This window comes from Epinephelus lanceolatus, chromosome 12 (genome assembly GCF_041903045.1).
Source record: "Epinephelus lanceolatus isolate andai-2023 chromosome 12, ASM4190304v1, whole genome shotgun sequence".
Taxonomy (NCBI): Eukaryota; Metazoa; Chordata; class Actinopteri; order Perciformes; family Serranidae; genus Epinephelus; species Epinephelus lanceolatus.
This window is the reverse complement of record NC_135745.1, coordinates 11,522,416-11,550,220: the sequence shown is the minus strand read 5'-3', so window position 1 is coordinate 11,550,220 and position 27,805 is coordinate 11,522,416. Positions and strand designations below refer to the sequence as shown.

Below are 27,805 nucleotides of genomic sequence, written 5' to 3'. Positions count from 1 at the left end.
TGAGCAGGTGTAATAAAATATCTACTAAGACTCTTCCAGCCAAACGCTCTCCAAACAGTCTAACATGATATCTTCCACTGAAATTCACAATATTCCATCTAAACTTCTTCTGGGATACAGCAGTTAGTTTCTCCCTCCCATTTTTGTTTTTATATAGGTGGCACTTGCTATCTTAACCTAGCCTGTCATTTTTTATTTAAAGGATGACCAGGTTATCAAGCTAGGGGGTACCTGGGCAGAAATTAGCTCCTCATTAAATGAATTTATGCATTTAATAATATGCACTACATAGGAAAAAAATAAGATGAAATAATTAAAGTCACAACTAGATTTGATACAGGACCTCTCTTAGGAACAGCGCCACAAGATCAGGTAATGATATGGATATATTGAATATTAATGACATAACTACAAACTAATTGTTGCACAGGGTCTTGCAGCTTTTGCAGGTCTAGGTCTGGGGTCCCAGAACAATTTGTCAGTCTTGCATGGCTGGTAATCTAGCTTTGATTTTTATATCATATTTACTATTTCTGTTCTCCTCAACTTAAATGTTACAAAGATGTATGAGCTTTGAAATTACCTAGTCGAAAAATCAAAAATTTTGGGAAAGGCCTTAATTTTCTGAACAGGAACAAAGGTCAAGTGTGAGTCTGATACAAGGGCGACAGACAGAGATGGAGAAAGAGAGAGATGGTTATAAACCAGGGAAGCGTAAGTGACAACATGTGACAGTACACCACACTTCATCCATGGCAGCCCTGTAGAGAAGAGCCTGCCTGCTCGCCAAGGCCTCCATCTGTCTGTGGCCCGGCGAGGAGTATCCGCTATTCACCACACTTACACTCTGCCCCATGCTGGTCTGCTTGGTCCACGCCAACGCTAACTCTGCTGGTGGGAGCTATATTTACAAACAGCTGCTGTGGCACTGGGTACGCAGACCACAAGAGGAGGGAGAAATATTGTTTTGCGTCACGTCCCTAGAATATTACACTATCAACTCAATTATTTCTGTATGTTCGTCTAGCATTGACTCATAAAATGTCTGAGAATGTTTGTGGAGAGAAATATTTGACAATGCACACATAAAAGCCTTAAATACTGAGCCAACTTTATTTAATTTCAATATTTTCTCCTCAATAGAAATTTCTGTGTAAATAAACATTTGTTGCAGGAGATTAACAGGCATATAGAGGAGCATCAGTCGTACGACACAGCAGAGTAAAGGGCAAGTTTGGCAAGTCTGTTAGCTAGACAGGGTGCCATGTGGAGCACAGCAATGTTTCCAACACTTAGAATGAAAAAAAAAATCTTTGCACAGAAGCCCACATTGCACATGGCTACTTCATAATTTTGTCACATTTAAAGTATCTCTTATACAAACCAAACAAATATTTATTCACAGAAACAGAGCAAATTAAATCCACAGGTAAATCATTTTTACTGAATGTTTTTCCACTCCTGGTTTTTGGTCTTGAGTCAGAATGATTTTTGATCTGCACAATCTTCATCTCATTTTTGCATAAATCACACCCCTCAGTGCACTGTTTAAAGAGTTACAGATTTAAGCCTTCCTTTCCTTCCAACAACTTTAATTTTTCTCCACCTCATTCTCACTACTGCTCTAACCAGTTCTCCTATCACGCTTCCAACACCTCAACCACCTTAGTCACAGGGGGAAGACCAAGAACCCAGAGAAGGTAGAGTACTTCCAGCCTCCCATCAGGTTGCCTCTCTCCAGTCTGAGGTAGGCCTTGTCCCCCTTCTCCATTATCACCAGGCCGGCATTAGTGGCAGCTTCCCTGGTCACATCCTGGTCCCCAGCAAAAGCTGAAATCATTGGCCAGCCATTCAACATTAAGCTGACCTAAGAGAGAGCAAGCAAAGGGATTAGAGAATGCAAGTCGCTCGACTGCAAAAAAAACTATTAGTGTCATAACTGAGGTGTGGTACCTGAATAGTTTGTCTATTGTAGGCCTTTACAACATGGAAGTTGAAGCTATACACGCCTCTTCTTGGTGCCAGGAAGACACTGCTTTCTTGGTCAAAATGAGTGCCAACGTTCACCAAAATCTGACGCAACACCAAGGGAGGGAGAAAAAGGAGGACAGCACTTGGGTCATTCTTTTTGTCCATGCAGTCTGAGCTCAGATCCAAAGTACTGAGTCATCTTTATGACATTTCCAAAAAAAGCACATACCTTCCATGAAAATGCGGCACGACTACACTGTGAGTCTAAAAGTTCAGTGTTTACCTTATTAGCATTTTTCCTCGCTGTCAGAATTCTAATTCTAATTCTATATGCATCTCATTGGCAGAAGACTGACTACAAAATACTGGAGTACAGCTTTCAGGAGGGGAAAACTTATCAACTTTATTTTATAATAACACTGTAAAAATATCCTTACGGGTTTTATTTGAACTTCAAAACTATTTACTGTAACTTAAAGGAGAACACCACCTAAATTAGGGATCTCCAGTATGGTATTTCCATTGCCTAGGGAAGTTCAATCAATTTTTGTGAACATGAGCTACTCTCTCTCAAAGCCAGAAACCGGAGAAGCATGTCTCAAACTTGTGATGTCATCAAGTATAAAGTCTGGAGCTGCTCCATAGACGATAAAGGAAAGTGATTTTGTGGACCTACAGAAAGTTTATTTTCTTTTTTATACCCAAATTAGCTTTATTATTTTGTAGTGTTCTCAGCTGTGAAGCAGAAAATGTACCCATATACTCAGATCATTCCCCTGGGTGCTCTCGGTGTCATCTAGAACATCTCTCACCATTCTCTGTCTATGGAGCAGCTTCAGACTTTGTTCTTGATGTGACCTCACAAATTTGAGTTTTAGGATTCCAGTATTAAGATGTGGGAGAGAGTTGTTCATGTTTACCAATATTTTTGGAATGTTAAACCATAGGAGTAACGTGTATGAATTTTGGAAAAGGGCATATTTCCCCTTCAAAAACACATAAGCATACTTACATTATCAAAGTAGATGATCATGGTGCGGTTGCTCATGTCCGTGGGCTCGTGGTTAGTCTGGCGGCTGGCAGAAAAGGCCACCCGTCCGGAGCCAGAGCGGACCGACATGCCCAGGGCATTACCGGCAGGCTCGGATGAAGGAGTGGAGTCACACACGACCAAACATTTCCCCTCAAGAATGATAGGCTCTGTGTCATTCTGGCCCTGAGACTCCACAAGCCCCCACAACAGGAGCACACCCAACAGTATGGAGAGGTCGACGGTGACAAACCTGGGGTGCATGACTGAACCTGGGATGTTTAGCCGATTATCTCTGATTGATTCTAATGTAGAGAAGTGTCACTTTGGACAACTTGAAATGTAAACAAACATGCTACAGAGAAACAAATGGTCTTTGTGAAAATGTTTCAAACTTTAACCTCTATGTAGTTTTGGTTGGTACCAGCTGAAGGATATTAATATGCACCCAGGCAGCGAAAGAACCAGCAGATGGGATAATATTCAGAAAATACTCAGAATTCTTCATTGGCCATAGCTGTCAATCATTCCCTTTCTGTCTGTCTTTTTTTGTTTGCCCCCACAAATCCCAAATCTCTTCAGTGTCCTACGTGCTGTGTCAGCAGGGGCCAGAATGACAATCACAAAAAAAAAAATCTCTTGGTATTTTCAAGTTGATTTCTTCAGCAAAAAACCTGACAAGAAGGCAGAGGAAAAGTTAGCTGGCAAAAGGGAAGAAAGGTTTTTAAAAACAAGGTGCAGTGAAGCGTGCGAAGATCCGAGTTTAGACTATAGCTGATGCAGATGGAGGGAAGGATGGGGTGATAAAAGATGCTGATGAGAGGTGAGGAAACAAAAAAACAGATGAGGTAAGATTCTGGAGAGGTGACAGGGAAAGGATGTAGGACCCAGAAGGGAGTGAGAAAGAGAGAGGGTGTGGGGGAACAACTCCACTGAGTGACCATCTGTCTCCTACACGTACCCCCCTCCCTCCCAACGTTGCTCGACACGAATTCCCTCACACAAACACACACACATACACTCTCTCACTTGTGCTTTTGTTTCACACTTACGGACACAAATATTAGTAGCTATACATAAAAAAACGTCACCTTTACTTTCTGCATTTTTCTTTTATTTTCTCTCCATGTTTAACAGCCTTTCTGTGTTTAACTCATAAAAATTAAATGTTTAGTTGGGGATTAGAGTCATTTTTGACCTCATGTGATGCCATTAGGTTTGGAACAGTACATCTTAAGACACCATTCACATATGTCTGACTGAGATGAGCAACAGCATGTGTGAAAACATCCTTTTCTTAGCTTTGATGAAACTTATTTAATTGCACACAAATACAGCTGCTTTCTGGTTGGAGAAGGATTCACATTATTGCAAACCAACTATTCTTCTTAAAACAAGTGCTCTAAAATCACCCTATTTTCAATGTACAGTACAATCCTAGCATTTTAAGTCAATAAAAAAAACTGATGATCACCTGTTTCCTTCTGAACAATCTTGTATTCCATATCAGGTGAAAACAATTGTTTCCTCACGGCTGGAGTACCGTTGTGTGGTCAAAAATAAATCCCCGTTCTCTTGCTACCCTATCACATTATTTCACAGCAAGGTAGTCAGTCTGATCGTAGCCAAGCCAGAGTATGCTCTGATCTTTCTCTCTCTCTCGCTTTTCCCTCTCCCGCTCTCTCTCTCTCTGTGCCACCCCCCTTTCCTTCTGCTTCTTTCTCACCCTCTATGTAGCATCCGCCCACTCACCTTTATACTGAAATAAAGAAAATGGGAAAATAATTGGGTATCTGAGCTGCTTCAAAGAGCAAAGTTAGCAAGTGAGTGGCAGTTGTTTTCCCTTTTTTCTTTAATACCCAATCAAATCAGTCATTCCTTTTTGTGTCTTCAAGCTGAGTTTAAAAAGGATCAAATGCATCTTCATGGGAAACTCCACCAATGCTTTATAAAGCAAGGTAGCTCCTATCAAAAAAGATCAGACTAATCAGACTGGATTCACACGATATAGCATCAGTTTCTCTGTGGGGACATTATTTTAGTGTTTTTTTGAGTGTATGAATACATAAACCAACCTGATAAAGATACAACTAATACACACATGAATGTTTTTACAAAATTCAGCTTTCAGTCAAACAGGGGCAGACCATCAGAGATGCTTAACAAAGGACAGGATGAGTTAATGTATAGTTTCAAAAACATCTGACAAAATTATTTATGACATCAAAACAACATTTACAACCTTCTTTAACATAATTGTAATATCTTAAAATCAGTCATCTACAGTATGATTTCAGGGGAATGAAAAACACATTAACAGTGCAATTTTGTCAACAAGGACTATTTTTTGCCCCTTTTAAAAGGAACCTCTTCATTTGCTGTCCCACTATAGGATCCCTTCATGTTCACTCACTGAACGCTCCATTTTCAGTTATCTGTGATATTTCCATGTGGATATCAGTCGATCACAGTTTTATAAAGTATGGTTTTGTCTCTTTAATGAGGACAGATGAGCTGAGGCTGATATCTGAGGGGAGAGAAACATCAGAGTGGCTCAAAGTTCCATGTTGTGTGGCTCCAGAGGTGAGGAAGTAAACCAACACCCCTTTGTCTTCGCATGACTTTGTCAAAGTTAAACCAGCATGGTGCCCGTCGGTGGGATTTTCTCCACCTCAGACTTTGATGATAGTAATGTGACTGTTGAGCTCAGCTTTGTAGAGTCCAAAGCCCAAGCAAACCGGCTCAGTGAACGTGGTGGTGAAAGTGTGGAGGTGGGTCAGATTGTTTGATGGTCCCAATTCAGAAAAGGTGATGGTGCCTGCGCCGTAGTCCACGGCAACAGCAACTCGGTTGCCAGTCATTTGGTACGTGAGGCGGGTCTTCCTGCGGTTGTGCCAGGCAGCCAGCTTCTTGTCATGCTGCTGTGTCAAGCTCCATGACACCTGGGAATTTAACGAAGACATTTTAATTATGGAACATGTTTTCCTTTGGGTTCAAACTAGAACTAAAACAATGGGTCAGTCGTTTTCTAAAGCAAAATAACAAAAAATCAAGATGTAAAGATTTGCTGTCTTTCTCTGTTGTCTTTGATAGTAGACCAGGTTATGTTTAGGTTTGAGACTGCTGGTCAGACAAAAAAAGCAATCAGAATTGCACTTTGGGAAATTGTATTGGGAATCATTTTCAACTATTTTCTGATATCCTATAGACCAAACAATTAACTGTGACATTTGCATCATATTTAAATGGTTAGCTGCTGTCAACTTAACAGCTACTGTAGGTGGCATATATACCTTGTTGTTCCCAAAGGCATTGCCCTCTTTCCCCTTCCGTCCAATACTTCTATAGCAGACACCAATATCCCAGAATCCCTCAACCTTCAGCTCCCAGTAGTGTGTCCCAGAGCTGAAGGTCTGGGTGGCGAGGACCTGTGGCCAGTGGTCGAAACGTTCAGGGTGAGCGGCGCAGGGCAAGCGGTTTTTGACCCGTGTCACTGAGCGAAGGTCGTCAGAGATGCTCAACAAAGGATGGGCCGTGTTAGTGTCCAGAGACAAGGGACTGGTTACTGTGTGAGAGATATAAAATGAAGTAAAAAACACAAAACAAAACAAATACACACAGTTGTCTTCTAACTGACATTGGTGGATAAAACAGAGCCTACAAATATGGAGCAAAGCCAGGAGACCATCAGAGCCAGGCCAGCCGTTTCCCTGTTTCCAATTTTAATGCTAAGCTAAGCTAACTGGCTGCTGGCTGTAGCTTCATATTTAATGAACAAGTATGAAAGTGGAATCAATCTTGGCATCGAACTAAGAAAGCGAAAAAGCACACTTTCAAAAATATGAAACCAATTATTTAAAAATCTTAAATAAAGGATTTAGGGGAATCTATCAACAGAAATGGAATACAATAATCATAAGTATGCTTTCACTGGTGTACAATCACCAGAAACCAAGAAATGTTGTGTTTTCATTTGCCTAGAATGAGCCCTTTATATCTATATAGGGAGCAAGTCCTCTTCCATGGAGATCACCATGTCGCACTGGTTCTAGAGAGGGCCTTCATGTTTATATGTTGCCTGAGGGTTACCGTAGGCTGTCAACATGCTTGGATGATGAGGGGTGAAGGTAAGGGATTTCACTTGGTTACAACCTACAACCCCACAGCTAGATGCCACTAAATCCTACACACGGCTCCTTTAAGAAAGTTCAATAAATGGGGTGGGTGTGTGTCACCCATCTGCAACTTACAGAGCTCCCTCTTGAGTTCACTGAGGCAGCGGAGGGTGCCGGTGATGAATCCTCGATATTTGCTCTCTATGTCCTCCAAGATGTGTTTTCTGTCCAAATTTATGGCATCAGGGATGAAAAGTGGGTTGTTCAGGTCAGCTAATAACCTAGAATACAAGAGCACAACATATACTGAAAACTATCTTGTTAAAAGGCTTATTTTCTTCCTGGTTTTATGTCTCGTTGTCTTTTCTATCTCATAACATAACATACATACAAAGACTGCCTACATATACACACACACCAACACACCTAGCTCCACTAACTTGTTCTGGACTTACTTTGTGTCATCTGATTGAAAGGCCTGAGGGGAGAAGAGTGAGGACATAGAACAATTAATTTACTGAAAATATAACAATGTTCCTGTGTATCTGTCCGGCTGCATTAGAATGTAAATAAACACAAATTTAAAATCTCACTCAAACATATAATTAACCACTTCTGTAGCCCTGTACATTTTATTAGGTAGATACGTACCTTCTTTTTTCCACAATATATGAGCTTATACAACAATAATTACAACATTTGTAGTAAACATACTTGTGGTTGTGCTATATATTATGTAAAAATATACTATAATAAGCTAAAACTGTTGGACGACAGCATCTTCTGATGAGCCTTTAATGGAGCCCATCAACGTTTTACCATTAGTGATAGTGTCCTATATCAACACCTTATAATTGTCAAAGTTAAACAGTTTTGGTTATTTCCCACAAGATACACTGTCTGTGCTGTTTTGCCTGTTTTCTTCTCACTAGGTTGGACTCAGTTTGAAAGTGGTGACATCACTAACCACACCCATATATATCAAATAATCCCTGTGCCACACTGAATTCAGGAAGAAAAGTCTGTTGTTTTTTGTTTTGCATGCCTCCACAGTGAATGAAGAATCAAAAAACAGAGAAAAATATTGAAAAATTGGAGTACAGGGGGTCCGCAATTAACAACAGACAAACTACATCACAACATCTGTTAACACACTCTCACACAACTCATGCAGCATAATCCAAGTCTCATTTATCCAGTCGTATGCTCAGTACTTCCCAAACACATGCATATTTACTAAAACGTGAATATTTAAAACACTCAGTCTCACGCACGGGCCAGTCGCAAATCTGGGCAGCCGTGTTCATTTGAGCTCTGCTCAATGGAATGCATGAGCAGAGTTTGACCACATGTGCTTGCCGATGTGTGCTACTTGTATGGAGAAGTGTTTTACATAGTAAGTTCCCCTTTTACTCCGACTCATGGAGAATTTTCTCTATTTTTGGTTTCTTTATTCACTGTGGAGGCATGCGAAAAACAAGAGAACAAGAGAAATAATGAAATGAAATAATGAAAAATAAGTTTTCAGGGGCTTTGAATTTGTCCCCTTTGTTCACAGCAAAGTGAAGAACTTATGAAAATGGTCATCTGTTCAGTGTCAGATGAGGTGAGATATGCCACGTAGGACAACATAGTAAATACCAGCAGGTTGTTTTTATTTGGTACTTACCAAGACACAGGTGGGAAACTAGAGCTTTAACAAACAAGACTATAAAATCTACAGCCAGACAAGTGGCTCTGTACTTGGCAACATGCCCACAATAACAATTTCAATGTTTTTTAGCAAAAGTAATGGTTACCATGTTCAGTTTGGCATTTTATCAAGCTAACATTTGTTAATAAGCACCAAGTGCAGAGTACAGCTGAGGCTGATGGGAATGCTGGTTTTGGGTGCATTTAATCATAACTCAAAGTTATGGGCAAATCTAAAATTTGACCAGATGATGGCGCTTGGGGGAAATCCTGAAGGGTTTATGAATGCCTGTCAACACATTTCACTCAAAACCAAAAATGTCAACCTCATGGTGGTGCTAGAGGAAAAGTCAGACCAGCCAAAGTTAGTAGAACTCATGCTCTGCAAAGCTCAAATGTCTCTACAAAATGTCATACCAACCCATCCAATAGTTATTGAGATATTCAAGGTTGGACCAAAGTGGTGGACCGTCCATCTAGTCTTGCCACTAGTGTGGTTAGCTGAAGGAGAACTGATTCAGCTGGGTTAAAATGTTTATTTCCACAGCTGACATCACTGTATCATATTATTTGTGGTGGCTATGTATAGCAGAGTATCTGTTCAGCAGCAAGTCTTACCCAGATGAGCAGGAAGGGGTCAGTCTCTGCCAGCAGCAAGGCCAGGTAACGCTGGATGTTCAGTACCTGGTTCATGTCCCCTTTCACCTTGGAGCAGTCTTCATGCACACGCTGTATGACCTGCTGTCTCTCCCTCTTGGTGATCTCCTTCAGATCAGTCACCAGCTTCCTCACCTGGACCTGCAGGTCTGAGCCCAGCCGCTCCACCTGGGTTTCATCCTGCTTCAGAGAGTCCTGAAGAAAGATTGATGAATGGTGCCAGTTCAGTGATTGAGACATAATCAAAACATCTGATCCAATTGAAAAATTGATCTGTAGATTGAGGCCAGTCAGAGGGTTATGCATGGAAAGGATTTCAATTTAGGATCCCTTGTGGGTCATAAATTAAGCAGTACAGGGTGTACAGATCATTTACTGAGAGAGTCATTACATTGCATTATGTATTTTCACTCACAGCCATGGTTGAATCAATACTCTCATGCTCTTTGAGGATTCGCTCTCCATCTTTCAGCTTCTCCTCTGCTTTGCTGAGCAGTGTCTGGAGAATAACCTGTAGAATCACACATGTATGAGCAGACACACACTCATACACAAACAAAAATAAACACACACATGGTTGTCCAGCTGACCTTCAGATCCTCTTCTACTTGTTTCAGGGCTTTCACTTTGTGCTGAGCATGCCCTCCATCCAGCAGACAGTCACCACACACGTACACCCTCTCGTCAGCACAGTAGTAGCGCAGTATCTCTGTGTGTGTTGGGCACCTTCGCTGGGAGAGGTCCCCAAGTGGATCCACCAACAGGTGGGTGCTGAACGCAGGTCTCTCCAGATGGGGTTGAAGGTGTTCGGCACAAAGCGACACTTCACATCTCAGGCAGGTCTTGACAGCCAACGCTGGCTGCCCCTCTGATGCCTCGGGTGGGCAGCAGTCACACAGCACTTCTCCATGCTCCTCCTGACACTGGGGGCAGGTAAAGCGACTCTTGCCCTCTTCCTGGACGGTCCAGGCCTCGCGGATGCAGGCCGGGCAGAAGCTATGACCACAGGGCTGGGGGTGAGCTTGGCTGAAGAAGTCTCGGCACACAGAGCAGGTCAGCTCTTCGTCTAGGGATGCCATGGTGAGCAGATGGGGGGTCCCTGGTGTGTTCGTGTGTGTCACACAAGTCTAAAAACTAAACACTGGATACACACGAGATAAAATCAAAAACATGCTGATGATTTGGTTTGCTGTCAGTGATTGTACCTGCTGAGAAAATGTAACCAGACATCACGTTGTTGGCCTTCACAAACACCAAATGAAAGATGCTGCCACAAGTTACATGCTGCTGTTACATGTAAGAATGCCATGATGAGTAATAAGACAGCTAGTACTGAGCTGATGACAAGGGGGAAGTCCTTGTTTCACTCCAACTGTGCACACAGACCAGTAATCCTGTCTACTGGGCTTCTGCCTACCGTGCTCTATGAATAGCACTTAACACTTAACAACTACTATTACTGGGAAAATGTGCGGAGGTTGGACAAAAATAACACCTCATAACTATAGGGAAGGAAGCAGGCAATCAATATGTAAAAACAAAAAAAGCCTTGCTGGCTATCACAGTGAAGGTAAATGGTGGCAGATGACCCCAGATGAACGTTAACTCGACTCAGACCCAAGCACAGGGGATCAGGAGATCATCCTTGACAGCTTGTTGGCCTGATTTATTCTCTACATGTGCTCTGCTTTTACATGTTTAACCACCAACTCACATACTATACGTTCATCGCAATTGAATTAAATGAGAATTTAAAATAAATGTCTAGAACAAAAGTGGGATTTCTTACCTGTTGGAGCCCTGGTGTGTGCAGGCTGTGGCCATCGGAGAGCGCGTGTGTTGTGCGTCTGTTTGTTGACTGCGGAGGCTAATCCCAACAGATTCACCTCCCCGGGGTGTCTCCACTGGACTCAGGGAGGTCACATGACCCTGGGATGGGAGGGGGGCGTGGGAAAAATTATTAGGTAACTTTGAAGTAAACTGTTCTCAGAAGACTTGTCTCATTTATTTTTATTGAATACTGTTTGTACACATTAAACCACTCTGACATCAGCTCAGTTGTTTTTATGTTGTCAAATGAATTTTCTTTCTATCTCATCTTTTTAAACTGTATGGCAGTGGTCCTACTTAACACATATTATAAGACACTGTGAGTGGGGGGAAAAAATCATTTTCCCTCTGTCTATGGCGCAGGTCTTTCCTGACTTGGGCATGTACATCTTTAACTGCAGCCGCACACAGGAGCCCTGGTTTACTTTCACTACCTTGAGGATTTAACTGTGAATTTCCAAGCTATCAAACTTACAAGATGAGTCTCACATACTTGAGAAACCAGTCTTTTTTCCATAGGCCTTAAAAACTATTTCAGGCTGATACTGTAAGCATAGATTAACAAATGCTCCAGGTTGAAGGCAACAAGATAAAAAGAAAGTACAGGATATCCACTGCATGTAAAGGGACTGAATAAAAAAAGAATACACTGTACAAGTAGAGATAATGTATCCTGTTAACTCTGGAGATTGTTTAACTTTTCCTCTAGCGCCCCCTTGAGGCTGAATTTTGTAGCTTTCAGTGAAATGTCTGAGCAACTGTTGGATGGATTGTCAAGAAATTTTGTACAGACATTCATGTCCCCCTCAGGATGAATTTTAATAATTGATCATCTGACTTTTCTCATATTAGGATAACTAAGGAAGACCGCTGAAACAAATAGTGAGACATTTTGGAAAATGTACTTACTACTGAGGGTTAGGTGAACAGGTCGATGCCACATGTCTGCCTGTTTAATATGAAGCTCCCTTTTCGCTCATCTAGGCATAAAGACTGGAAGCAGGAAGAAATGTCCAAAAATCCATCTAGCCAGAATCAGTCCTGCACATAACTCCCAGTAAAACCACAACTTGTCATTTTTACAGTTTGGTATTTATACTGGTAATACAAACAAGATATAACCTGTTAATTAGTGGGCTTTAAGGTTCACATAGGCAGTACTTGGACGTACTTGGACAAGCTGTTTCCCACTGCTTCCAGTCTTCGTATCAGGCTAGGCTAATCATCCTCTGGAATTTTGAATGTTAAAAAAATTGACTAATTAAATTATACGATGAGCCAAAAGCATATTTTAGATAATCTAACAAAGAAACACATTTGTGTGTAACATGAGGTCAAGCACCTGGAAAAGGCCTGACCCCCCTCCTAAGGGATAGACATGTTATATTGAACAATAAAATTATGTCATCTAGTTGTTAGTCTGTCAGTTGAGATGTTTATAAGGTTGAGTTGAATCGTATTATGCTCTACAGTGCAATGTTAGGATGTCTGAATTAATTTTAAGTGAGACTATGTCAAGTTTGAAAGAATGGTGTTCAGTCAAAGTTGCATAGTCTCACTTTAATGTACTGTGCAGTGATACTATAATACAGCCTGTGATTTACAGTTTACATGGTATTTGGAATGGTGAAATGACACACTGTAGTCTAAATATTTTACTGGGTACTTACAGGGTATTTTAGGGGAAGGGGGAAATAACTTACACTGCAAGTATTTTTGTAAGTACTGGGTACCTATAGAGTACATTGTGCTAGTATATTTGTATGTTTGTATATGGTAACATTCATTGTTTGTGTGTTTACTGTCTATATCATATGTATGTGGGTTCAACCCTTGACTGGTCTGGCAAAATAAAAATAAAATTTTCTTCTGTGTTTCCAGTTGAGATATAAATAGATGAGGTCATTCAAACGTCCGGTCTGTCTTTCTGCATCACCTGCTAACCTGTTTTGTATATTATCACCTTAGGATAGTTGTCATGACTCCAGTGCTTGTTTAACATGTAACAAAATACATACTTGACTTCCCCAGAACATTCATAAAGTCATATTCTCCAACAGAGGTACCATTCTGGTTTGCATAATTTCTCTCCCATGAAAAGGGTGGATCAAAGGTTACTAAAAACCTCTGACTGCTCGACTGAATCTAGCAGGACACAGAGGTGGAAATAATGCAAAAAGCGAAGATGCAAAGGTAAGTATTTGCAAATATAAAAGATACAAATATTTAACTTGGAAGCCTCTTCTGTGTGCATGGCGTGTGGTTACGGGTAATTATTTTTTGTGTTTGTCTGTGTGCTAGGATGTTCACAGGACGTGACACAGTATGCTATCTGATGAGACTATATTTATCATGGTGTTCACTGAAACTAGTCACGCGCTTTCACTATGAGTAGACACGATAAATGGGAAACTGCAAAAAATAACTCACTGTGAAAAACTGCCACGCTGCAAGCATCAAGGTTGATACACTAAGGATGTCCAACAACAGCCAGATGACTGGGATACATGGAAATACTTCACTTCTCTGTGGAAATGACCCTGTGTATTATACAAATACCATGGGTATTGTGGTGGACTGGGTGATATTCTTCGTAGGACTACCTGAAGTCTGCCTAGCCTGCTACGCTCTTTTGTGTCTACTCAAGAAGGACAAAGCCGCTCCAATCTTTGCCATAAACCTGCTCCTATCAGATCTCATTCAGATTGGGATCACAGTTGTCTTTATCATAAGTCGTTTTTTTGATGCCACCTTCCACCCCTTCGTCAGGGCCCGCTGCATCGCACGACTGTTTGTCCGCCTGGGACTGACCTCCAGTTTGGGTTTCATGCTGCTGATTTCTGCAGAGAGGTATTTAATGGTGTCCTGTCCAGTGTGGTACCGCACTATGAACACTGCAAAGTTATCCATCCTGATCTCAGTTTGCACGTGGATCTTTTCACTGGCCTACTCCTCTTTGGATTATATCTTCTTGATTCACACCAGATTCTCCTTGTTGCTGTTTTCCATCATCTGCCTCCTCCCTGCCCTGTTTCTTCTGGGTTTCTTCATAGCCACGTGGAAAGCCCTCAACAAGAGCACAGCCATGAGACATGAGAAGAAGAACAGGAGGAGAGTTTTGGGGGTTCTGAGCCTGGTGTTGGGGACATACATAGTTTTGTTCTTCCCCTTCTGTTTCAGAAACCTCTACTATGCTCTCAAAGGTGATAATGCCTCAGACAAGGAGGACACATTCAGGGATTTTTCCAGTGTTTTGACCAGTGCTCTGGTCTATCTTAGCCCTCTGATAGATGCTTTAATCTATATTTTCATCAGGAGGGACATAAAGGACACAATGGAAGCATTTCCCTGCTGCAAAAAGCCTCTGACAAAGCTCAGAGAGTTTCAGGACAAGCTAACAGACACTTCCCAGGCAGAGACAGCTTTATAATTAATTTGATAAGTGGTTTAAAAAGGGAACTGCATCTCTGGGGGAGTTTTTCATCACACCCCTTGCATGGTGACTTAGACTGAATCATCTCCTTCTGGCATGTTATGCCTAACTGCATTGCATTTCTGAACTGCCTCATGAACCAGAGGTGTCCTACATACATAAAGTCCTATCTCACAAAGTAGGAAAATTAAGTCAGCTGTAAAACCCAAACCACTATAATCATGCTCCACAAGTTTCTTATTTCAAGATATTTGTGAACACACACAATCACATTGTCTGAACAATTGAAGATGTCTTTGAGCACAAGCTGAAGTTTTCTAGGGGGACATTAGCTGACTTGTGAATTAATATAAATGTCTTTGCTTGTTACATGTTTTTACTGTTAGTTGATTTTTACTTTTACTTGATTGTTTAAAAAACAACATGTGCTTTATCTACACTTGCGGTTAAAGTAATTATTAAAATGATCAAGTGGAAATTTGCCCTATTTAAATATAAGGTACTCAAGCTAATTGCAACAATTTCTGTCTTTGGGAGACACCTAGTGGCTTTACTGATGTAAAACCACAGCACCTGTCAGCCATGGTGTGCCAGGAGACGTGGTGGGGAATTGATAAGACAATGCATCCAATCAACAAAACCAAAAGATTGTCAAGTTGGAAAATTGTCCAAGCAACAAGATGTTCTTTAACCAGGCTGCCTGTCCTGCCACAGCTCCATCTTTAGCTGACAGATACCGTAGTGGGCTGCTCCTGTGACACTGCAGGCTACAGATGTACCCTGCACAAACGACTGTAACACTCTCAAGCAGACTCATGTGGTGCAGCTGAACTGCAGAGGAGGAAGTGGGTGACTTATCTTAACCAAGATAATTAAGTTGTAGACACTGATATGCCATCACCACAGTTGGTCGCCTTTCAGCAACAGATACAGCGGGCTGAGTAAATGAATGAGTGATCACTGTAAAAATGCCCTAACAGATTTAGGACTTTTTTGGTTTTGGGTGAAATGTTCCGCCAACTATAGAATGGATTGACATGAAATTTGGTGCAGATATTCCTGATCCCCAGAGGATGAATCCCGATGGCTTTAGCGATCCTGTGACTTTTCCCCTAACAGATGTCAATCGTTCTCTGTAGGTGGGACACCATAGTCCACCTACAGAGAGGTGGGTGAACAAAGAACTAATATCCTTCCTGAAGACCTAACTTGATGAGAATACTGACAAACTGCATTTTCATTTTGACACCAAACCGGCATGCTGACATGTTAAAGAAAATGCAATAGACTGGGGCGCTTTTTACCTTATCACATTGAATATTGTCAACTGTACAGCAGACTAAAGCTTGATTCATGCTTAGTGCATTCACAAGTGTTTTCACGGCCAAAGAGACGTCACAGAATCAGGTACATCCTTTGTGGGGGTCTTGTATAGTGTGTTTTCGCCTGTCCATGCACATCCAAAATTTTCAACAACCTGGACGCATGTTAACGCAGGTTTTTGATACACTGCATCCTACTATTTGGGAGAATATCAGTTTGCAGTGAAGAAAAACTTGCACGGAGTATAAAAGATCCAAATGTTTCTTCATGTGGAAAGCACAACTGAGACTTAAGTCCTTAAAAAGGAAATGTGAAATCCCGTTATCATTTTCAAACTGTTATAAAATGGCATTTTTGTTTTAAGTTAAATATTACTTGCACAAATGGAGAGTCAGGTTATATTGTTTATACTGCATTTTTATGTTCAAATTTGAATTAACATTTGAATATTTCCCACTTTAAAACGGGGTATGAATTTGAAAATTAAATATCAAACAGTTTTTCCATTTTTATTTCATTATGGTCATAGAACGCCCATACAAGTATGTGAAAATAAAAATACAAAATGGATTATTGCATTTTCATTTTTACTGAAATAACACATATGAAACCACATTTTCATTTAAAAGTTTAGATGATCATTTTAATAAAGTCCTCTATGAGCTTCCATACAGTCAGACTAGATTTTAAATCTGATTATCTTACTGATTTAAAAATGCATATATTTTTTGCAGTGATCCATAACAAACCCAGGTGGGATGCTATAGCTATTCATTGGAATGTAAACACCCCTCAGACCTATTTTTTGGCTTTATTCATTTCTATTAAGTTGCTGTATATTGTCTCCAGTTGACCAAAATGTGATGGGAAGAGGTCCAAGTACCTGCTTTTGACTGTGAAGATGGTTGCACTAGATGACAATCAAGAGTAATTCTGGCTGTTAAATTAGACACAAAATAGCTAATTAAAGACTGGCATGAGAACCCACTGCATCCTTACACCACGTACAATGCCAATAACTTAACATTTGAAACAATTTTTGTTATCATTGAGACTAAATGTGATTTTAAAAATCAAAATATTAAAAATATTAATTCTGATTATTTTATGACAACGGGGTGGGAGTGGGGGGCAATCATGCACATCTGTCTAAATCCTAAATCACCGTCAGATTGATTCAGCCCTGCATTAGAGGTGTGTGTGCCCGGGCCTGCACTCCTATGTGAGATGCACACTGAGAGCCAATGTGGAGGTAACCGTGGTCACTGTTTCCCAGAGGACCGTCTGGCGGCGAGGGCCATTAATTATAAGAGACAGGGAGACAGACAGCTAGCCAGCTAACCAGACAGACAGAAAGACAGACAGTACCGCAGAGAGCGCAGACAGGCCTGACAAGAGCAGGCCCCGACAAATACAAAGAGAGGAGGAAGAGCAGCACGCACGGCCAAGAAAAATAATCCTCCCCGTGTAGCGAGTACAGCTATCTGCACCGCCCCTGCTTCTCTTCCTGCCAGTGGACTATGAGTAAATACATTCAGGCATAATAACCCTTTGTCATAAGAGAAAGAAACGCGTTTTACGACGGAGATAAATAATTGAAAAAAATGCGGCTGTCCGACTGCGCATCCCTGGGAGTGAATAGGGAATTGCTGCGCCAGTGTCCCGGCTGAGAGACGGAGCCGATCTTACCCAACATAAGCTCCTGAGCTCTTTCCCCCGTGTCATTACACAATATCGCTGCCAAAAATCATCGTTTCAAACATGGTAAGTTGTTTTTGTGTTATATTTATTGCGATTATGTCGGCGACGAGCGGCCTGTGGGGGAAATGCACATCCGGGACTGTATTTTTTCGAGAAGTCATAATATTTTATGAATCATAACTTGTTATGATGTGGGAGCGCGCGTGGCGTGCAACAGGTCGCCGTACAGTAGCGGGGACGCGCATCTCACCGCCGTATTTTGCGCTTGTTTCAAAACATTGGTGTAAAAACGTGCGACCGTCGTATACGCGAACATATTGGCAAGATGGCACGAAAAATACGAGTGCGTTGTTGGCACAATGGAGTTCTGCTTTATAAAAGCAACGATATTAGTCCATCTCTTTTGACTGTTTGATAACTATGAGAGTTATCACTTCTTTCTCTTTGACAAAATATTATCGATCACGCGATGACGCGCATGTTTATAGCCTAATTGTTCGCTTTTTAATCATTTTATAGCCTATTGTACGGAAACCACTGTTCGATTTGCATAGAAGAGTATCCAGTTCCACTACAGATATGATAAAAGTCCGGAGTTTAACTATCATATTAAATGAATGGGTCTTCCACTATCCAACAAAGGAAGACCTATTTTAAATAATTCAGACACAAATCATTACCAGATCTGACTGGTAGGCTACCTTTTCAGGACCTATAACATTCCGACTTTATATCAAACCTCGGATGCATTTTATTATTCTGTCCAAGTCTCATAGAGAGAGAGAGAGAGGACGTGGGAGGGTGTTGGGGGGTGGGGTGTCACAGGGCCCGGGTGAAAAATTATTTCCCTCCTCACTCTGGCTGTGTCTTTCTTTCACTACCTCTCTCCACGTGGTAAGCAGTCGGGATGAGGGTGAAAAGGGAGCATTGTGCCTCCAGTCAGTGGCCTTATGTGTTGGAGAGGCTCTGAGAGGGTGATGTTCACTCAGCTGTGCTCCCTCTACGCCATTGTTGCAAATTCCACCAAATTCAGCTGCTCTGTTTACTGAGCTCACACAGGAGCCTGTTTTAGAGGTGGCGGGAGCACCATGAAACCTCACTCACCTTGAATAGACTTGGATATGCATGTGACAAGGTGGCCTCTGACACAATATGTTTGGGTTAATGTCAAGAAAAAAGCAGATATCATTTATCCGAGCCTGCTTTGGCTTTTGCGCCCACCTGTGCATAGAGTTTCCTTCTGTTCGGCACAGGAAAACACACAGTGAAAAACACACAGTGAGGTTCAGATTTTATATGCTCATATGAGTAATCGAAAGCTTAGGGAAAGGCCTTTATGTGATGAACTTGAGCGTCAATGTATGAGGGTTTACTAAAGAGAGGCAGTGGACTCTTGGCTCAAAAGAAGGGGTGTTCACTCGCTATTTGAATGCAAAGTAGTGGATGAACAAGTGAGCTGTGTGTGTGTGTGTGTGTGTGTGTGTGTGTGTGGAGAAGGAGGGCCAACGGTGAGTTTTGAGAAAAGGGAGACATGTTGAGAGAAACTGTCACACATGCCTCTTTGGCACCTCTGTCTTTCTTTGCACCACAATGCCACCAACGTGGACACGCTTCATTGAGACTAATCAATCCAGAGGATCCACTGTCACAGTTTTGGAGATGATACCTTAGTTCTTCTTCCTTTTTTTCCTCTAAGTAATTTAGATACCTACTTTTTTCAGTGTGCAGGGAGACAGAATAAAAGTTGTGTGTTGGCCAATGTGCCCCTGCGTCGGTCCCATCCTGCTGAAGCATGTCCCGTCGGAAACAGAAACGACCCCAGCAGCTTATGAACCTGACCCTCGGTGCCTGTCGGATACTTGAGCATGGTGAGAAATAGTCTACATATCAAAAGAATGCTGGGTATTCAGTGGGATTGGATTTACATTAAATGGGATGTTTAGAATTCAAATAATTCACTTTTTCTCAACATTACAGAGATTGTGCCAGTTAACAGCTAATACTGACAGTTTATTATGTTATGATATGTCTTGTGTATCATTCTAATGCGGGCCTTTTAACTGATGCTTTTTTGCACTTGTGACCTAGGATGACTTGTCCAACCTCATATGGTAAAAATCATATACCAAAATGTCATTATGGGTGCTTAAAACTTGTTTTTAATGTTGTTGATTAGAAAGTAATCATTTCGTCTCCATTATTATTTTAAAATGGTTTCTTACCTTACTTGTTAAACAGTTGAATCTATTTAATTTGCATTATGTAATACTTGAACGCTAAGAAAAGCAAGGCTTGTTGGAATAATTGGCCCACAGACAGTCTTTAATTCATTCTGTGTGGTTGCAGCCATTTGCTGCTTTCTTTGCCCTGTAAAACCCAAATGTCTTCACTCTTCATCACTGCCAGGTTCAAAGAAACAGACCACCCAGAATGGTGGGATATACAGTTAATCCCCAGAGAAATAATTGGAGAAAAATAAAATACATTGAATTTGAAAATGTGTTATGAGAAGCAAGATACAGGTTTGGTAGAAGCAAAGAGATGAACATGAGAAGGTTGGGGAAAAGAAACTTTGTGAGGCACTGTATAAGGTGTTCAAACTGCAATAGCATTAGACCCCATTGTCCCCTTTCAGCTTTGTTGCTGGGCACTGAAGCATGAACATACCCATGAAGAAGTGTGTGTGGGGGTGTGCACGCAAGTGTGTGTATTTGTGTCTGTCTGTTCACTCCAGTTACAGGAGTAGAGCCCACATTGTGTCATAAAACTGTAGCTTTCCAGCAAACAGAAGTTCTGTATGTGTTAGCAAGTGCATGAGCAGCCCTGTGCATACAAAGTGTTTGCTCTTTTGTATCTGTGTGTTGTGCATTGACAGGTATACTGGGTGTATGTGCTTTCACATCTGTCTCTCTATGATTTTTGGGGCTAAGTTAGCTTGTTGATGGTCTGTGAGTCATTATGTCTGTCTGCAGGGCTGTTTGTTTTCTTTGCACGCCACCTCTCTTCCTCTGCCTGGCCCTAAACAGGAATCAGGAATGCGACCTCAGAGTGTTTAAGGTCAAGTCTGCCAGCCAATCAGGCATCCAGTACAGTGTCCAGTACCCAACCAGGACCTAACTCTTCGCACCCCATAGGGCTACTGGGGGAAGGGCTCTTAAGGAGATGAAAGAAAGACAGATTGAATGGGGGAAGAAATGAAGAAAGAGGGGCAGGGATGGAAGAGTGTCTTAGTGTGGATGTGGCTTCTTTTTATTGGGTGGGGGGGTTAAGTCCATTGTCTTGTGCGTGTTGCCCTGGAAACAAGGTAGGCTCCTCCACGGGTGAGCAGTGTATTCTTGCAGATCAGTGGAATCTGTGTGTGTGTGTGTGTGTGTGTGTGTGTGCATGTGTTACATGACTTTGTGTGTATGTGGTGGTGACAGTGGTCGGGAGGCTGCAGTTGATGAGGATAGACAGGACAAAGAGGGAAGGTAAGCAGTGGTGGATGATAAGGAGGTGGAAATGAAGCCTAGAGGTTACAATTGTTCTCAGACAACTGAATTATTCCCTTTCCTAGGCATCAAGTAGCCCTCTATAATAGCATCCTTTACATCTTACTGCTCTTTTTTTTAAGTTTCTAAGTGTCCTGAAATGTGGATTAATATAGTAAAAGTAGCAAAATAGTCTTTTTAAAAAGCTATATTATAGAAAAAAGATTGTAGACTATTATGTAAACCTTAATTATTTTTTTTACCATTAACAATGATAAAAATTACATGTAGATTTTCTTCTTTCAATTTTTGTAGATGACAGCTTGGCAGTGAAGTCACACTCCTTTCAATTGATGCTGGATTCTCCCTTGTGCTCTCCATCGTCCTCTCTTCAAAGTTCCCAGCTGCCCATCACTCTCCATTCATCTTTCAAGGGCTCTCAGACCCCCCCTTTACCCACTGAAGATCCACCGATATCCTGCTCACCGAGCCAGCAGCTCAAAGACCCAAAGCCCTCCCTCTCTCCTGACTTTCCTGACTCATCCCTCTCTTCTCAAAATCAGCATCTTCCTGCCCTCCAACTGTCTGGCTGCATTGCTACGTCTTCTGCAAGTGCCCTCATCCACCCTTCCCGAAGTGCACACATGGCCTCTCCCAAGTTGGGGCTGTCAGCCACCACCACCACCTCTTCTTCCTCCTCATCCTCCTCCGCCTCCCTGTGTCCTCCACCACACCCTGGAAGCCCCAGCCGTGTTCCTGAGGGCCCCCCAAGTCCTGTTACCCCCACTCCCAGCCCAGGAGTGACATCTGCCTCAGCTGCACCCTCTAGGGCCCAACTGAGCATTGCCCTAATCCTGGAGGAGCTCCGGGTGCTACAGCAAAGGCAAATCCATCAGATGCAAATAACAGAGGAGATCTGTAGACAGGTGCTACGCCTTGGAGGAGCCTCCTATACCATAGATACACCCTCCCAGCATCTTCTCCCTCCCCTGCCACAGCTCTGCCTGGAAGGTAGCAAAAGGGCAGCCAGCCCAACTACCCAGCCAACTGCAACCCAGCCATCCACCTCTGTTGCTCCTCTCCTGGCATGTTTCTCCTCCCTGCTCCCTTCTCAGGGAGCTAACAAACCCACAAAGCCAAGCAGTTCCTTGTCTCAAATCCTGCAGCCCCACAAGCCCCAGATGGAAGGGACAGGAGGGACTGCGGGGCCTCATGGTTATCTGAGGGTGAGTTCTCGATCCTCAGCTCCCTCCACCTCTTCTTCTGCTGCCATCTCCATGGCTTCCTCTACCTATCCTCTAGCCTTGTCCTTAGCACTGCCCAACCGCTATCTTCATGAGAAATCTCCAAATACCACTTCAGTGAGTGGGTTCCTAAACTCATCCCTCCCCACAACAGTATCTATGGTGCCAAACTCCCCAAATGCTCTGCAGTCTTTCTCTGGAGGAACAGACTCTTCCTCTGCCTCCAGCTCCACCAGTTCTGGCCGCCTCCAACATGCCTGCCGCTTCTGTGGAAAAATGTTTAGCAGTGACTCTTCCCTACAGATACATCTACGCTCACACACAGGGGAACGGCCCTACCAGTGTCCAGTGTGCCTCAGCCGCTTCACCACACGAGGCAACCTCAAGGTGCACTTCCTACGCCACCGTGAGCAAAACCCGGAGCTCTCACTTTCACTCCTGCCACCTTCTTTATTTGGGGTAGCATTGGGGGCCACTGGGGGATCAGAAATGGGACAGACCATGAGCAGTGGTAGCAGTACTAGTGGCATGAATATGATACAAAAGAAGCCAAAATGCAGGCCTGAGGATGAAACATGTGGAGATAATGTTGAGGCCAGTGGTACTAGCACTGGTTTTTCTCTGGGAGCCTCTGGAGGATCTACCCCTTCCACCCTACCCCTGCCCCCTAGTGTTGACCTGGCTTTGATTTCCCACTCTCTCCTGCAGCTCAATAGGGCTGCAGCTGTAGCCGCTGCAGCCTCTATCACCTCTGGCTCATCCCACTCATCTTCCTCCTCAACTTCCACGTCTTCTCTGGCTACCTCCCTCCTCTCCAACCCTTCCTTGTCTTCGTCTTCCACCATCACAGGGTTATTCAAGGGTGCCAAACAACAGCACTTTGATGAGAACACTCCCCCTCACGTCCCAATGCTTTCTCCTGCTGCATACTCCCAGCTAGCCCACCTACCTAAGCTCCTTTTCCCATCTGTCTCTACTTCCTCATCTACCCCTGCAGCACACCCATCCCTCTACAACCATCCAGCCTTGGGCTTGCTACGCACCCCACTACCCTCTACTCCAGGCTCCCACCAACTTGCTTCTTCCAGCCATTCTCAGCTTTCTTTCCCCTTCTCTTCATTTCCTAAAGTCCCAGGTCCAACCACCAGCACTCCATCCTCCCTGCCCTCCTCCATGGCTACCTCCACTCCTACATCTGAAACCTCCAAGCTGCAGAGGCTGGTGGAGAAGCTGGAGAAGGCACCCTGCTCCTCTTCTCCTTGGACATCATCCTCTGCTTCCTCCTCCATGCTTGAGATGTTATCTAGCAGTGCCACTACCTCTTCAAGTTCAGCCAACAGTCGTTTCACAAATGCCAGCACTTCGACCACGTACGTCATGGCATCCCCACCATCTTCAACTCTCGCTTCCACTTCTGTTTCAAACTTCACCCATGAGATGGTTGCTGCCCTGGGCATGAGTGCCAATGGAGCAAGTGCAATGGCGGGGGGCTTGCTACCATCACTAAGCATCACAGGTCCAGCTGGTAACCTGACAACCAATCAGTGTGGAGTGTGTCTACGAGTTCTGAGCTGTCCTAGAGCACTGCGTCTGCACCAGGCTACGCACCTTGGAGAACGCCCTTTTCCATGTAAGATATGTGGCAGATCCTTCTCAACCAAAGGCAGCTTGCGATCACATTTGGCCACCCATCATGCTCGACCACCTAATGCACGTGTCCAGAACTCTTGCCCACTGTGCCAGCGAAAGTTCACTAATGCCCTAGTGCTCCAGCACCACATCCGTATGCACCTTGGTGGACAGTTGCCCACAGATGGCACAGATGATTCTGCACATGAGATGCAAGCTGAATCTAATGCCAAACCCTTGTCACAATCACAATCCCAGCCCACTGACCCAAATACTGTCTCAAGTAAAACACCTCCTCTAGCAGGCCATTCCAAGAGCCCAAATCCAAGCTCACCATTTCAAACTCCAGCAGTTGGTTCAGTCCCTGTATCTGGCAGTACGAAATCGGTTGAGTTTACCAAAAACCCCAGTAAATCTGGGTCCTCCAGCCCAGACCTCATCCCCCCTGCTGACCTTAGCCCTGACCCCTTCATGAATCCCACCACACAAACTCCACCACCAGGCAGTGTAGAACCCCCTGTTCTTTGTGTCAGTGCCCCCTTGCCAGCCTCCCAGCAGACAGCTCAAGCTTCCCCAGTTGGCAAAGACAACCAAGCTGAACAAGCCACTGCTGACATCCATCTTCCTAAATCCACCCCCTCACCAATATCCTCCTCTGTCACCAAAACCACGGTGTTATCTAATGCTATGGTATTGGACTGCAGAGAGGATGAAGCACCTACCTCCTCCGATGCCTTCCTTGGCTCCAGATCAAACCTGGAGGACTTACAAAGCACACCTGCCCTTGGTGACCCCTTTGCTTACACCTGTCCCAGTACCTCCTCTGACCCCATCCCAAGTCAAGATGTTTCTAATGTAAATGCAACACCAACCTTGGAATCAGAGTCAGTCTCCCCAAGGCCCCAATCACCAGAACCCATGGAAGAAGACAAAGATCAGTCCTCCACACCAGCAACACCAAAGCAAGACCAAGCAACTGTGCCTGATGATGACTCCAACATGACGTCCACTTCGGAGACTGCTGACACTATTACTGTTGAAGTAAGGGGTGCATCACAGAGAGCTGCCACTTTTGTGAGGGAGACACGTCAGAGCTTTCACTTTGGTTCATTTGGAAGGGAGGACCGGGTGGAAGGTGTTAAGATTAGTGGACTGGCTTCAACTGAAGCACTGGATGGTTCTGTCCCCATCAACCTTGCCCCAACCCTTCCATCTCCAATGTCTCGTCCAGAGAAGAAGACCTATTGCTGTGCTGAGTGTGGAAAAGAGTATGCCAGTCGCAGTGGACTGAAGGTGAAGAAAAAATTGTATAAAAATTGTATAAAAATAACTATACTGACAAGATGTATGGATATATTGGCACAGTAACTGTAGTACAATGCTTTTTTAGAAGATTGAAACAATATTTTAAAGCTTTAGTGCAGAACTAAAGATCTAAAATATAAAATTCTTTATGTGTAAAGAATTGCTAAAGAATGCTTTATGTTCCAGGGGCACATGAAGCACCATGGTGTGCTAACCAAAACAACACGCCCACCTGCCAGGAGTAGCCGTTCCTCTGCTGACCAACTTCCTTCTTCTACATCTATGACTTCCTTGAACATTCCTGCCACCAGGAGCTCAGCAGGCTTCTGGAACCAGTACCAAGCCTTCCTCAACAGCAGTAACGAGCCAACTGATGACCCAACAGCTGGCAGCCAAGGAGAGAATGAGTCAGCACAGTCGACAAAATCACCCAAGAGATCTCAGATGGATCCAAGAGCCCCAGAGGAAGCTGGGGAAGAGTCTAGTGAGGGGTCATAACTCGACTATGAGGAATCAGCTGGTTAACATTCTGGTGTTTTCAATCAATGTTTACCTTTTGGTGAAACTGTATGAACATTTGCGTAGTACTGCTTCCTTAATACATTTCCAGTAGCCTGTCAGTTTGATAGTCAGAGTAATATGTTTGTATGTGAAAGTTGTGAGTCAGTCAGCTTGGTCTTGTGTTAAAAAAAAGGAGACAGCTAATGTACAAATAAAATGAAAATAATCAAGAAGTAACATAGTCAAGTTTTTGCTGGATTTGATGATAAAGTGACACTACCTTTGTTTGGCTGAAGTTGTTAATAGTTTGATGCACCTTCTATCAAAAAAAAAGTATCCCCGTTGTATCAATGTATCATATCAGACCTGGGTAAAATAATTTTGAGTTTTTGCTCTTTTCAGCAACAGGCACAGGTAGATAAGACTTATCACATTTGAACTAATTTGATATTATTAGCTAATGTGTGAGTCATAGGATAGTACACTTAAAGATCTGTTTCAAATAACATGAATGTCAGTATGTAAACAATGCGGTACTCATTGTGTTGTGCCATGTACCAAATTTGATCCACTGACACCAAAGGAGGCTCAAGCTAACCAAAATTAATTTCTTTGCCAATGCTCCCAACCTAGGTCTGTTTCATATCTAAAAGATTATTTCCTTTTAGTCACAGAGGGAACTGACAAAAATGAGGAAATTAGGCAAGCTAAGTTTTGCTTTGTGAGAGCACACAAGGCCAACAAACTGAATGTGTTTCTGTGGGGAATATTAAGTCTTTTGTCCCCCATCTTGTGGTTCAGATAAACTACTCACTGATGTCATTGTGATTCACTTTTCACTATATTGTCCTGTCGAACCAGAAGCACAGCTGCAGTGTTTGTGAACCCAGTGAGGACATGGTCTTGTGTGTGACCTTTGACCTTTAGCTTTGTGTATATTATGATTGTTGTTTGGTCCAAATGTAATATCTGTAACACTTTTTCAGTTACTAAAACTTTAAGTTGCAATATATATATATCAGAAGTCTATGTCTGTTTGTTGTAAGCTGTACTTTCAGTATCTCCATATTAAAAACCAGTTTGGACAAAAAATATCTTGCTCTGTCTTGAGAGAATTTGACATCACAAAATGTGTATTAAGTGGTCTACTGACTTATTATTTTCCATAAACACAGCAGGTATACATGCGCGTAGGCATTTGCATGTCCAATTATAACGTCCATGATCCCTCACAGTTAGACATCATTGATCTCTGCTCTGCCAAGACAATCAAAGCTCCCCTCTCTTGTGTCTCATCAACTAAGGGGAGTGGAGGAGGCCAGCTGTCTTTCCTTAGCTATGGCCAGCGCAGCAGCTGAGCTCCAGTATGTGTGCACATAAGGCTGGTAACAGGAAACATGTCTCAAGTCTTAGAAATTTAACTCAAAGTGTGTATGTATTTATAACTTTGTCTCTGTATGCATGTGCACACATAGCAGATAATAACGCATCCCACCTAAGGCGTTTATGATCTGGGATCAAAGCAACATTGTCTTTACAAAGGTAGAGAACAACGATTTTCTGTTTTAAGTAAAAAGTGGCACACAACACAAAATATTCCGAGGTCAGTGTGATGCACGGATGTAGCAGGAGGTTATACAGGCTACCTCAGTTGACATGTCAGTGTATAAATGTATGTGCAATGTATGCGTTAGGGGGCGCAATTTCCCTTTTTAATACAGTTTGATGCTGCATAATGTATGTACATTGTATGTTTGAGGCCTTTTGAGCAGCACTCATGAACAATCAGTGTGAGATAGTAAACATCTGTTAGTGTTAAAAACATTTCATTACATAACAGACTGTAATAAACTGATAATGAGTTTCTCATGTTTAAGACCTAACAGCGTGAAAGAATTAGTTTA

General features: G+C 42.7%; 2 protein-coding genes across 5 annotated transcripts; one reads left to right on the top strand and one right to left on the bottom strand.

The window, feature by feature from the left end:
- Positions 1-1,089: 1,089 nt before the first annotated feature.
- cbln12 (cerebellin 12) lies at positions 1,090-16,662 on the bottom strand. 2 transcript variants are annotated; one of them, XM_033649661.2, is made up of 9 exons: positions 11,255-16,662; positions 10,056-10,606; positions 9,881-9,976; positions 9,427-9,660; positions 7,572-7,594; positions 7,252-7,397; positions 6,295-6,566; positions 4,476-5,943; positions 3,262-3,675 (listed from the first exon to the last, which is right to left on the bottom strand). In XM_033649661.2, the coding sequence occupies exons 2-8, from the start codon at positions 10,542-10,544 to the stop codon at positions 5,674-5,676; spliced, it is 1,530 nt and encodes a 509-aa protein (XP_033505552.2). In that variant the 5' UTR covers positions 10,545-10,606; positions 11,255-16,662; the 3' UTR covers positions 3,262-3,675; positions 4,476-5,673. The 2 variants fall into 2 exon arrangements, with proteins under 2 accessions (XP_033505553.1, XP_033505552.2); XM_033649662.2 differs by lacking the exons at positions 6,295-6,566; positions 7,252-7,397; positions 7,572-7,594; ... (2 more) ...; positions 10,056-10,606; positions 11,255-16,662 and adding exons at positions 1,090-1,867; positions 1,954-2,073 and having other exon boundaries at positions 2,984-3,675; positions 4,476-4,701.
- Positions 16,663-17,452: 790 nt separating this feature from the next.
- On the top strand, positions 17,453-26,993 carry sall2 (spalt-like transcription factor 2). Of its 3 annotated transcripts, XM_033651248.2 has the most exons (4): positions 17,453-17,815; positions 19,474-19,620; positions 21,538-25,388; positions 25,587-26,993. In XM_033651248.2, exons 2-4 carry the CDS (start codon positions 19,545-19,547, stop codon positions 25,896-25,898), a joined length of 4,239 nt encoding a protein of 1,412 aa, XP_033507139.1. In that variant the 5' UTR covers positions 17,453-17,815; positions 19,474-19,544; the 3' UTR covers positions 25,899-26,993. The 3 variants fall into 3 exon arrangements, with proteins under 3 accessions (XP_033507139.1, XP_033507141.1, XP_033507140.1); XM_033651250.2 differs by lacking the exon at positions 19,474-19,620; XM_033651249.2 differs by lacking the exon at positions 17,453-17,815 and having other exon boundaries at positions 18,982-19,620.
- Positions 26,994-27,805: the final 812 nt, after the last annotated feature.

Bases quoted from the DNA above. Each gene is read 5' to 3' on its own strand.
- sall2 (XM_033651248.2), top strand. From the start codon at position 19,545: ATGTCCCGTCGGAAACAGAAACGACCCCAGCAGCTTATGAACCTGACC. The intron at 19,621-21,537 runs GTGAGAAATAGT...CAATTTTTGTAG, and splicing joins CTGTCGGATACTTGAGCATG to ATGACAGCTTGGCAGTGAAG. The intron at 25,389-25,586 runs GTGAAGAAAAAA...TTTATGTTCCAG, and splicing joins CCAGTCGCAGTGGACTGAAG to GGGCACATGAAGCACCATGG.
- cbln12 (XM_033649661.2), bottom strand. From the start codon at position 10,544: ATGGCATCCCTAGACGAAGAGCTGACCTGCTCTGTGTGCCGAGACTTC. The intron at 9,977-10,055 runs GTCAGCTGGACA...GTGATTCTACAG, and splicing joins AAGTAGAAGAGGATCTGAAG to GTTATTCTCCAGACACTGCT. The intron at 7,398-7,571 runs GTAAGTCCAGAA...CTTGTATTCTAG, and splicing joins TTTCAATCAGATGACACAAA to GTTATTAGCTGACCTGAACA.